Genomic DNA, 12,767 nt, shown 5'->3' on the forward strand with positions numbered 1-12,767 from the left:
GTCAGAACCAGTACGTCTCGCACCCTCATTATCCAAACCACATGAATCCCAATTTTCTTTGCTCTATGTCAGGGCTGTCCAACAGGTCGATTGTGATCTACTGGTCGATCCTGGTCGATCACGAGACACTGACCCCCCCCCCAAAAAATCAACAAATTTTGCTCCCTAAAATAAGTTCAACAACTACGGTCCATACAATGGGTAGATCACTGCCAGTGTTTTTTTTAGTGCAAGTAGATCACAGTCTCTCGGAAGCTGGACATCCCTGCTCTATATGAATGCAACTCTGTAGTTGAAAGCATGCTTTTATCCAAATTGCTAGTCGTTGGCTGCCTGGTCCTTTCTTAGGCTGCAATCCTATCCACACTTGAACACAGTAGGACTTACTTCTGAGTGGACCCATATAGGACTGCACTGTATATGTTCCAGAGAAAGAGAAGAGGGGTTACATGTTTGGATAATGGCCACTCTTCATACAGTCAATGCATCAATGCATTTAACCCATTCAAGATGTCCTTCCGGGGCTTCAACCTGGGAAAGTGTGGGGGGGAGTGCTTGGACACAGTGCTTTAAAGTGTGGACCTGTGCCTAGTGTAAGTTTGGGTGAGCCCTTAGTATGTATTTAAAGCTTCTTATTTCAGAAGCTTTAAATACACACCAATTTTTTTAAAAAAATACTACATCAGTCTTTTTGAGAAATCTGTGTTCAAAAATGAGGATGTTAAAATTCCTCTCCTGCTGTCCCCACTATTTTTATTGTTGTTCAAACAACCTCTTGTTATCCTGGTGGTTATGATAACATTAATTTTATAATGAATGATTTTAGAGTGTTGTTTGTGTTGTACTTTTGTATTGTTTTATTGTTGTTAGCCGCCCTGAGCCCGGCTTCGGCTGGGGAGGGCGGGATATAAATAAAATTTATTATTATTATTATTTATTATCAGGTTAAATGCAGTGACTTTATTTCAGTCCTGATTTTGCAATCTCCCTCCTTTTTTCTTAAAGGGATTTTCTACCCCTCTTGCTTTTAAGTCTGGCAGTTATCAAACCCAAGTGGTTTCTCTGGACGCTCGCATTTCTCCAGTGAGCTCGTGCCTCTTCCTGAGCTCCTTTTCTTCCTACTGCACCACTCCGCCTACTATCTCCTAGTGCTTCATGCATCAATCTCCTTCACTGCTCCAGTTCCTGCAGCAGCACAGCTAGGTAATTTTAGAATGCAGTTCTAACCATGCCTACTCAGAAGTAAGACCAACTGAATCAAATGGGGCATACTCCCAGGTAAGCAGTGTTAGAATTGCAGTGTCTCTGGAATGAATGGTCTTGTCTCCCTACCTCTTTTGATGGCAATGCCTGTTTACTTCATTTACTTCAGAATGTGATTAGCCAAACCTGTGGCATAGGTCCCCCACCCGATGCCCATGTCCATGCCCATTTGGCTGAGTGCAGCCCTGGACATTTGCCCCAAAGTCCTGCCTGGATCCAATCCAAACTTGGTGAACCTCACAGGTGCCAAACACTCCTTGTTGCGTTTGCTGCAGAAGAGTAACTAGGCTACCTCGCTAAATGCAAAAGCAATCCAAATTCTACAAGAAAACCCCTACAGTTATTTTTGCAGTGAGAAAGTTGTGCAATTTTGTCCAGTATTACTTAGACTGCACAGTACATTCCAGTTACATAACGAGTATTTTAGTTTCGAATTCTAAGCACATACTGTAGCCCTACCTAAGAGAAATGCAGCCTGGCTTTGTTTCAGCATTTTCAGGGCCCTGTTTTGGCCCCCGTTTTGAAATCTGATTCAATCTGTTCCTTTGTCAAAGCAGCTGAAAGTGGAACTAATACAAAAGTACAAAACTGGCATTTCTTCACCCCATATACCCAAACCTGTTGGATACAGAGGATCAAGGACACAATATCCAGTGGATATTCTGCACCCATTCGTTACCCTGTAAGATTCTAAATGGCAAAGCAACGCCAACATCTACATTAAAAGTGCAATAAAAGTATTTCAGAAGTTCCCATCAGCTAACCAGCAAGAGGCAAAATCTAGCCCCCATAAAGACCAGGATAGATTCTCAATATGAGAAATTATAGTGTTTCTGATGTTCAGAACAGCAGGTCAGTCCAACTCAGGTCAGTAAGTGCTAGACAAGAGGCTAAAGAAGAGCTCTAATACAATCATTGTAGGGTAAAGTTCCTGCTTAGTCCCCCTTAACACCATTGTCCAAAACAGCAGGAAGGAGCAATTCGGGGTACCTCTTGTCTTGGTTGCAGTTCGATAGCAGTTTCCCCTGGTGTACAAAGGAAGCTTTTGTTATGTACAAGGGCAAAATTAAGGCCAATTTCTTGGATCCAGTAAGCGGAAATGTGATGGGGAGGGGAGAACAGAAGTCAAGCATGACCAGCAGCCTTGCTGGGAAAAAGAAGCACCTGCGTTGAGGAAGATCTAGCAGCAGAGTGTCAGGTGAAGGTCAAGTCTGTCAAGCAGGTGCTTACCTTTGAGCAAGCCTACTCCTCCACATCAATAAAGTCCCATGGCCGGACAAGCAACTTCAAGGTGGAATCTTTGGCAGACAACTTGGAAGCCAAGCCAAAAAAAATCTGAGGGATGGGACTTGCTCTTCTCCTCCTGAACCAAAATTTCTTTCTTCAAAGCCCCATGGGTACTAGCAGAGTTAAGGAGGGGCAATGTCAAGTCACAAAAAACTGTCTGCTTTTAAGAGTTATGCAAAGATGAAATGTTTCCAAGTTCTGCAGAATCCAGAAGCTCTCCCAGGCCCTGGACTAAAGAGGATGAGTTTCTACAAAACAGATGGGTACTTTTCGATTGCATAAGAACCAGCAGACTCAACAGCCTCTCTCCAGCTGCTGCCAAAATGGCTGCCTAGACATATCCATGCCGCCCATTTTGCTCTGGGTCCTCTCTAGAATGCAGTGCAGAGGCCTCCTGTGGTAACAGACATTGCTAAAAGTCAAAACTGAAGCACCCAACTGCTCGACTCCTGGTAAAAAGGACTCATTGGCTAGGAGCAGAAGGTGCTGTTTTTTGCTTCCTAAAGGCCAGCAGTCTAGGACTGGTTCTCACCATCATCTCACCCTCTGACCGTCAGAGCAAAAAAGCCAGTTCTGGAACAACTTCAAAGCTTCAGCAGACCAGTTCAAGAGCAGCAGAGCAGCAGCTGAATCTGGGGCTGGTTGCAAGCCAAACTTATCCAAACCAAAGGAAAGTCAATGAATGAGATGGTCATAAGAATCAGATGTCTCCTACAGTTGAGCCCAAGGCCAAGAGATCTGATGACGACGAGCAGCTGGAAAAGAGCCACACTATACATCTGAAGCATATTCAACTCCCCCCCAAAGAATCTAGGAACTGTAGTTTACTCCTTCACAGACCTTTTCAGCACCTTTAACAAATTATAGTTGCCAGGATTCCTTGGGGGAAGTCATATACTTTAAATGTGCATTAAGTATGCTTTAAATGCATAACGTGGATCTGCCTGGAGGGAGCTGTTTGACACAAGCAGATGGGGAAGGAAGGAAGGATGCTCACCAAGATCATCATCACACCCTCCTGCTCTGGGGGGCTCGGGAAACGGTCCCCATCCTTGGAGGAAAATTCTGCAAGGAAGACCCTCTGCACGCTTACTAGCACCCGTCGCCTTCCACCCCACCTTCCTAGCGACAACCCCCCCCCAGCGGGTGGCAGAGGGGTGCAGCGCCCCACCCCACTTCTAAGGCCGGGTTCGCCGGGGCTGATGGGGAGAAGGAGCTGCCCCCTGCTGGATCCTCTTGAAGGGGGACTCGGGCGGCTCCGGGGCGCCCCCTCGGCCGCGGCGCGTTCTGCAGTCAGCCCAAGGCACGCAGCTGCCCAGTCCCAGCGCCGAAGCCAGCAAGGCGGGCGGCCTGGCTTTCTTGCAGCGCCGCAGGCTCTTCTTCAGGCGCTGCCCGTGCGCGGTCAGGTAGAGCTCGGCCTGCGCCACGCCGCTGCCCAGGCGGCCCAGGCTCTCGGCGCGGTTGGCCATGCGCAGTTCGGCCTCGATGAAGACGCGGTGCAGCTGCTCGACGCGCCTCTCCAGCTCCGACACCAACTGCCGGCGCCCTTCCGCCTCCAGCAGCCGGCGCCGGGCCTCGGCCAGCTCCAACGCGCCCCGCACCGCCGCGGGCAGGGACGAGGCAGAGGCGCCCGCGCCGCGCAACTCCAGCTCGCGGCTGGCGGCGGCGGCCGCCTGCTCAGGCTTCCCGGCCTCCGAGCGGCTGTGCGGCGTCATGGCTTCGCCGGCAGAGGGCGCGGGTCCGCAGCCGGGCATCCAGGCGCGCGCGCTTCGGAGAGCGAGAGGAGCGCCCCGCCGCACCTTGGAGAAGCCGCCGCCGCGGCTGCTGCTGCTGGCGAGGCGCCCGGGGCGCGCCGGGCTCCGCTCTCGACGGGGCTAAGGAGCTCCTTCCCAGGATCGCCTCGGGGATTCAGGGTGCGCTTTCTCTCCCCCGATCCCCCGCCCCGAGGCTCCAGCCAGGGGACCGCCGGCGGCGGCGTTGCTGCTGCGGCAGCGAGGCGCAGGTCTCGCCGGTCTATGATGTTGTGGCGAAGTGGCGAACGGCTCCGAGCGCTCTTATAACGGGACGGCAGGGCGGGCGGGGTGTTGGCAGGGGCGGCGGCTGAGAGATGCCTCCCTGAGCCAGTCATCGAAGCGGTGGGAGCATCACTCAGCCGGCGAATCCCCGCCCGGTGCCTGCCCGCCCACCCGGCTGCAGCCGGTGCGCATCCCTTCGCCAGTCCCGACCCCAGCTCCCCTCTTCCCGCCTGGCGGTTGCATCACCTTCGCGCACGTCCGCCTGGGGACTCTCCGCTGTTTGTCCTCCGCGGACGCCCCTTGCCTCTGCACGGAACAGCTGCCAACCCAGCAGCAACCTGCCGCAGGAGCTTCTGGCCAGACACGTTTTCGCTCTGCTTGGAGGCAGACCAGACCACGCACAAACACACCCCTTTCTCACGACGCTCTTTCCCTCGGCGGATACACACGTGCCAATAGCACACTTTTACTCGAGGCTTCTCTCCCCTGCTGAGGGCAAAATACATGCTTCTAGCAAAGGTGGACAGGCACATTGACTTAACACATACGCTTGCTAACCATGGCAACTTCCCATCCCCATGACCATAAAGAACAGGGAGCGGGTGGCATTGTGGTCTAAACCACTGTGCCTCTTGGGCTTGCTGTTCAGACGGTCGGTGGTTCAAACCTGTGTGACAGGGTGAGATCCAGTTCTGTCCCAGCTTCTGCCAACCTAGCATTTTGAAAGCATGCTGGTGCAAAGCTCCCGCTTTGGCGGGAAAGAAAATGGCCTTTCCATGCACTCTGACTTCCGTCCCGGTGTCCCGTTGCGCCAGAAGCAGTTTAGTCATGCTGACCACATGACCCGGAAGGCTGTCTGCGGACAAATGCCGGCTCACTCAGCCTGAAGTGAGATGAGCGCCGCACCCCATAGTCACCCTTGACTAGACTCAACCGTCCAAGGGTCCTTTACCTTTACCTTTCACCCATTAACTACTAGGGCTGATGAAAGAAATCTTAATACAACCCTATCTGTACAAAATTGATTGTTTTATTGCAGTCTTATTGTTCATTGCAATGCATTATGAATTTTACTATAGTAGTCACAGGCCCAGTAAACCCTGTAAAGATATTAGCTTAAGTTTCATGGTCTATACATTTTCCAAGTAAATGTATTAATTAAACCTATACCCTAAACCTATACTTACTTCTGAGGAAATGAACATAGGATTGCACTGTCAATCCAATGAGCTTTCATTGATTAATCAGCCAATGATCTACAGAGTAATAAAGCAATAGAGGAAAAATAATGCTGAAAAATGTTCCCCACCCTTGTTATGCAGCTTCCTCTATTGTTTTTAGCTGCCTCTCCAATATTTTAATGAATTGGATGTTTTATTGATTTAGGTATTATAATTTATTTTTATGTTTTACCCCAGTCTACTATTTGGGGTCCCAGTGAGTGGTAGGCTTTTTTAATAAATAAAAATGAAATAATAGAGTAAGTTTCTGCTTTTGCCCATTTTGTACTCTGATTGCTTTCCTTTGAGACTTACTATAGAAAGTTATATATTGATTTTACTTTTTGCCTATCTGCATTTCCAGCACTCCTGATGAGGACAACTGTTGCAGCATACTGGACAATAAATTATCCAGAAACTGCTTGAGGCTTTCCTCTCATTTTTATGCCATTTTGGTGGCATCTTTTCTTTTTCTCGTTAACTTTTCTTGCAGATTTTAGGAATGTTGGGTTATATTTGAGGTATCACTAAGTTAATAGTTCCTTTGGCTCAAGGATTTTGTCTTGCACAATGAAACTTTCCACTCCTGGCTTTCCACATGCCCCTTCCTAATCTGTTCTGGGAGTCCCCCCAACCCTCTGGAGCAAATTTGGAGAGGGTACAGGAGGGGGGAGTTCTGTTGCACACGCTTAAATATTTTCACTGGCAGGGTGTGTTAGATGGATACTGCCCTGTGTATATAATGTATCATAATACTAACTTTCTGCATTCTGCTGCTTGCATTTTTGTTGTTGTTCTAGAAGGGATTAATCTGCAAACTTCTTTCTTCCCTTGCAGCTGGTAAAGCACAGTACAATCCTCGTCATGTCTACTCAGAAATTAAGTCCCACTCAGTCAAGAGAACTGACTCCCTGGAAAGAGCTTTATCGGATTGCAGCCGAAAAAGCACGACGGGGCTGGTTCAGCTCCTTCTCTGCAGTGTGCAAAATGCAGGTGACTCTCTTTGCCATGCCCACCCCACCCGCAAAGGCAGCTACTGCAAGCTTGAGTCAGTTTCATCAAAGAGCCGCAGCTTCATCTGTCTCAGTCATGCCTCCTGCGTGAATTCAGAGGGGGTAACGGATGAGAGGGTGAAACCTTGGCAACTTCCTGCGGGAAATGTTTCTATAGTAATCCAGGCAGGAAAATATTGACCTTAGGGACACAGTGCAGCCCAGTGAGAAAGGAGGTAATGGATGGTTACTGGAAAGAGGTGCATATTTACATGATTTCCTAATCCTGACAAGGACAGCATATACACATGCTATTCCTCTCCAATGGAACTTAGATGCATCAACCCCAAAACACCCAGCCTTCTATTACATGAACCAGGCAGATCTGAGTGGGGTATGGAATAATTCTTTAATTTAGATTATATATTAGCTCTTTAGGGGAAGGGCTGTGGCTTAGTGGTCGAGCATCTGCTTTGGATGCAGAAGGCCCTGGGTTCAATCCCAGGTAGGGAGAGCTGCTGTCAGTTAAGTGGCAATGGACCACTGAACTGGTTCAGTATAAGGCAGCTTCCTCTGTTCCTATGTTATGGGGGAAATACTTTTATTTTTATTTGTTGGAAGGTTTTAACAGCACTCGGATGGGCTGGAGAATTTTGGAGCCAGGGCCAGGGGAAGCGAGAGACTGGAACATGCTTGGAGTGACAGTTCTAAACATGGGAGAGAGCAATGGGAGCTCACCCCGTCATAGGGATTTGAACCACCGACCTTCTGATCGGCAAGCCCAAGAGGCTCAGTGGTTTAGACCACAGTGCCACCCGCATCCCTATGGGAAGATGCCTGGAGTGACAGTAGATTGTGCCTGGGAGAATGAGGGCTCAGAGGCTCCTACCAAGAAAGCGGAACCTGACCCAGCTCTGTCTGTTTACTTGCTTCACTCTTAGTGGCCATTCCATATACAATTTAACTTGCCCCCCATTTCCGCACTTCTCATCCCAGGGAACCGTCCCCAAGTTTTCCTGCTCTCTCCAAGTTGCTTAATCACATTACTCCCCCTCACACATGCACATAACCACCATTTCTGCACATTCTCTGAATTACAGCATCCTTCCACTAGATGTTCCACCTGATACTGCAACGTGTCTGCCAACAGCACGGTTACATAAGGCTTTATTAATAAGGCTTAAAGTGGGATGGGTTGGCAGGAAACCACAGGAAACCCACTCAGAACAAGATTGAGAGCTGTGTGGCAGCGAAATGTCATCCATAGAGCTGGCTGTATCCTGCTAAACAGGAGGTAGCGTTGGCAGCCTACCCATTGGGGATGTTCTTGCTTTTCTAAATTGAATTTTTTTTATTTGATTTTTTTCTGCTTCTGGTTAGAACTGGAACAGACTGGACACTGGTGAATTTGCAGTATGAATTTGGGGACTTGGGGGCTTCATCCAATATGTTTGTTTGCCTATTTCAGCTTATAGCTTGACTGACTCTGCAGCTTCACGGCATATGCTGTCAAATGAAAAGAGTACAAACAGATCCCTGCTCCCCAGCAGGCTTGCAATATGAAGAAGAAGAAAAGAGGGAGAGAGGGCTCGATGCCCTTTCTTCTCTCAGAAATGTTGTTCCCTCCTTCTAAGAGCACCCAGCCTGATAATAATTGGATATAAAATCCCGCATCGTGGCCAGCATTCTATCCAAATCTCCATGTTCAAGAGGAGGGAGGCTCATTTTATGCAAATTCCACCCATTCAATTCTGTCATTAGGTTTTAAGGCAGTAATCGTATACAGACCTGCAGTACCTGGGTGTACACCTCATGTGAGTACAATTGAGGTTTATTTCTGAGCAGAAAGAACTGCACAGCTAGAAATGCAAACAGGATCGCTATCCATGGTGCAAGTAGGAATCCATTTTTGGCCCAAGAACCACAGTCACACTGGGGGAAACTGCCAGGAGATGCATGTCAGGTGGGTGGAACCAAAGACAAAAGTGAGTGGAGCAATGTGACATTCAGGCCCCCAAAAAGTCAAGAGTTTTTGTACACACAGACAAGCTGCATACGTACCATACATTTAAACACATTACTTCCCACCCGCCCCCAAAGAATCCTGGGAACTGTAGTTTGTTAAGGGTGCTGGGAGTTCATAGAATCATAGAATCATAGAGTTGGAAGAGACCACAAGGGCCATCGAGTCCAACCCCCTGCCAAGCAGGAAACACCATCAGAGCACTCCTGACATATGGTTGTCAAGCCTTTGCTTAAAGACCTCCAAAGAAGGAGACTCCACCACACTCCTTGGCAGCAAATTCCACTGTTGAACAGCTCTTACTGTCAGGAAGTTCTTCCTAATGTTTGGGTGGAATCTTCTTTCTTGCAGTTTGGATCCATTGCTCCGTGTCCGCTTCTCTGGAGCAGCAGAAAACAACCTTTCTCCCTCCTCTATGTGACATCCTTTTATATATTTGAACATGGCTATCATATCACCCCTTAACCTCCTCTTCTCCAGGCTAAACATGCCCAGCTCCCTTAGCCGTTCCTCATAAGGCATCGTTTCCAGGCCTTTGACCATTTTGGTTGCCCTCCTCTGGACACGTTCCAGTTTGTCAGTGTCCTTCTTGAACTGTGGTGCCCAGAACTGGACACAGTACTCCAGGTGAGGTCTGACCAGAGCAGAATACAGTGGCACTATTACTTCCCTTGATCTAGATGCTATACTCCTATTGATGCAGCCCAGAATTGCATTGGCTTTTTTAGCTGCCGCGTCACACTGTTGGCTCATGTCTAGTTTGTGGTCAACCAAGACTCCTAGATCCTTTTCACATGTAGTGCTCTCAAGCCAGGTGTCACCCATCTTGTATTTGTGCCTCTCATTTTTTTTGCCCAAGTGCAATACTTTACATTTCTCCCTGTTAAAATTCATCTTGTTTGTTTTGGCCCAGTTCTCTAATCTGTCAAGGTCGTTTTGTAGTGTGATCCTGTCCTCTGGGGTGTTAGCCACCCCTCCCAGTTTGGTGTCATCTGCAAATTTGATCAAGATGCCCTTGAGTCCATCATCCAAGTAGTTGATAAAGATGTTGAATAAGACCGGGCCCAAGACAGAACCCTGTGGCACCCCACTAGTCACTCTTCTCCAGGATGAAGAGGAACCATTGATGAGCACCCTTTGGGTTCGGTCAGTCAGCCAGTTACAAATCCACTGAGTGGTAGCATAGTCAAGACTGCATTTTACCAGCTTCTTTACAAGAATATCATGGGGCACCTTGTCAAATGCCTTGCTGAAATCAAGGTAGGCTACATCCACTGCGTTCCCTTCATCTACCAGGCTTGTAATTCTGTCAAAAAACGAGATCAGGTTAGTCTGACATGACTTATTTTTCAGAAATCCATGCTGACTATTGGTGATCACAGCATTCCTTTCGAGTTGTAGCTTGTGAGGAGTAAACTATGGTTCTCAGGATTCTTTGGGATAAGACGTGCTTTAAATGCAATGGGCATTGTCACAATTCAAGGACTAGCCAGGTAAAAGCACTTGAGGAAGGCATGGAGCAGGACCGGTGAAGGACATGGCCTGGTGAGAGTCCCAAGGGAATCCTGGGGGGCGCTGCATTCAGCCCCCAGGCCTGAGATTTCCCCACCCCAGTATAAATGTAACATGTTTTGGCTTCTTGCAGAAATGCAGCTCCAAACATCTCCATTTCTGAGCCTCAGCTCAGCCTCTTTGCTAAATTATTTAAAGACTTTTCATTCTGAGCTGATCTCCTGATATCACCTTGCAAAGCTGACAAAGGAGGGTTGGGTTTGGGGGGGCGGGTAACATCAAAGAGATTTATACCTGTCCTGGAAGGAATTGTTCTTTGTCCTCCGAAGACAAAGACCAGGCATGAGGACACAGACCCTTCCTGCCTTGAGGCAAGATATATTCTATTGTGCATAAACATAATATAGAACACATGCAGCAAAAAAAAAAAAGGCAGACGCTGCTTCATTTGCAGTTTTTCTTTTGCTGACTCATAAGGTAAGCTTTTATTCCTGTGTCTGAATCAAGGACCATAGCTTGTAAAAAAAGGGGTCCTGTACATTCAGTTGAACATCATTGTTACTTGTTATATCTTGCCCTTCCTCCAAGGAGCTTAGAGCAGCATTCATGGTTCTCTCCTGTCCCACTGCCAATTTTATTTTCACAGCAACCCTGTGAGGTAGGCTAGGCTGAAATATGGCCCAAGGTCACACTGAGATTCATGACTGAGTGGGGATTTGAATTCAGATCTCTGTAGTTTGCTGGGGCTTTCAGTTAGAGACCTGCTGATGTGATACCCCCTCACATAATTGCCACTTCCAGCGTTCCCTGGGGAGAGGAAATTACTGTTTAACCCAGAGATGGTGAGCCTGCAGCCCTCCAGATTTTGTGGGGCTCCAGTTCCCATCAGCCCCAGTCAACATAGCCAATGGTCAGGGAGGATCGGAGTTATAAGCTGGAGATCCTTGTGTTCCCTGTTCCTGGTTTGAGTGGTTTAAATCTGTGCTGTAGACTGCTCCACTGCTTTGTGGTGCACTGTGGGGATTTCAGTACCCTTCAAAAGGCTTGTGTGAGAGGTTATATCTGTAAGGAAGGGTCCTTGGTTCCTGTTGGGGTTGGGGTTGGCAGAGTGCAAGGCAGGAGGTTCACTGTAGGGGGCATCAAAGCCATTGACAGGCAGAGCAAACTGAAACTACTTTTGTCCCCACCTTCCTCCCTGCTGGGTTCTACAAGTGCAACACTAAGGTTGAGGAGGTAGCTGACAATCTGTGCTACCCTCTGAACTAGTTGTAAGAGGACAGAGGGAAGATGGGCTGGCTGAGGGCCCTATTTGTCCTAAAGGATCAGCTTAGCCCTCTGCAGGCTTGGAGACTTCAAAAGGACAACAGCTCTGCCAGGTGCACATGTGACTGGAAGATGTGATGATTGCAAATGAATGGCCCTAAGGAACACTTGTCTATGGGGTACACCTTTTGCACAATGAGCCCCAGTGGAATTGGTTTTACCAACACACAGAACACCAGTAAGAAGTGGGAGGTGATCAAAGATGGCCCAGAGGCAAGGCTTTTCTTGGCACATCACTCTAATGATCAGCTGTGCTTCCCATCCGCCGGGTTGCCTCAGGAGACCAAGAGGTACACCTACCCATTACTCTCCAGTCTTTTCCCTAAGGAAAACAGCATGAAGTTAAGCCTCTCAATAGGGAACCTTAAAAAGGCTAGGGGAGGGTGAGTTTACAATACCGGAGGACATGAAACAGACCCGTGCAATATCAGGAAGATGGCTCTTTATTGTAACAGTGTCATGTGTTAGCAATTGCCCCAGCTCACGGAAATGTGGAGTGGTCAGGGATCCCCAAGGCTCATCCAGTCCAACCCCTTGCAATGCAGGAATCAGTCTCACAATAGCTCTGGGTACATGCGTCATTTATATGAAAATGCTTGGGCCGGTGAAGAAGCCAGACGTACCTCTGTGAGGAAGGAATTCCACAACTTAGGGGCTGCCACAGAGAATGCCCTCTCTGGGGTCACACCCAACATTTCTGAGGGAGGTGGAACTACCAAGAGGGTCCCCTCTGCTGATTTAAGACCCAGGAGAGTCTGTGGGGAAGGAGATGCTTGTGGCCTAAGCTGTTTGCGGCTTTAAACACTAGGAGAGCACCTTAAATTGGGCTCAGAAATGAACTGGCAGCCAATGCGTCTGCTTTAGAACAGGGGTTATGTTAAGTTGTGGGCGAACATAGCAGACGACACAGCGATTTCTCCAGAGCAGCTCTTTACTTGTAAACTGGACAGAACTGAACAGCAAACAGCTCAGCTGGCCTGCTTTTATAGGCAGCCGGCTGTCAACATTGTAGCAACAACAACCCAGGGTTTCCCGCCTAAAATAACTGACGTGGACCTGAGTGAAAACTATCTACAGTATCCCCCTGCTGGCCCAGGGTGAGAACCTCAGTACATAACACCCCTCCCCACCG

At 48.4% G+C, this 12,767-nt stretch overlaps 1 protein-coding gene across 1 annotated transcript; it reads right to left on the reverse strand.

The window, feature by feature from the left end:
- Positions 1-1,492: 1,492 nt before the first annotated feature.
- Positions 1,493-4,882, reverse strand: TRNP1 (TMF1 regulated nuclear protein 1). Its single transcript, XM_053398665.1, has one exon. It carries the CDS (start codon positions 4,302-4,304, stop codon positions 3,729-3,731), a length of 576 nt encoding a protein of 191 aa, XP_053254640.1. The 5' UTR covers positions 4,305-4,882; the 3' UTR covers positions 1,493-3,728.
- Between the last annotated feature and the right edge of the window lie 7,885 nt (positions 4,883-12,767).

The sequence above is a fragment of the Podarcis raffonei genome, chromosome 8 (genome assembly GCF_027172205.1).
Source record: "Podarcis raffonei isolate rPodRaf1 chromosome 8, rPodRaf1.pri, whole genome shotgun sequence".
NCBI lineage: Eukaryota > Metazoa > Chordata > Lepidosauria > Squamata > Lacertidae > Podarcis > Podarcis raffonei.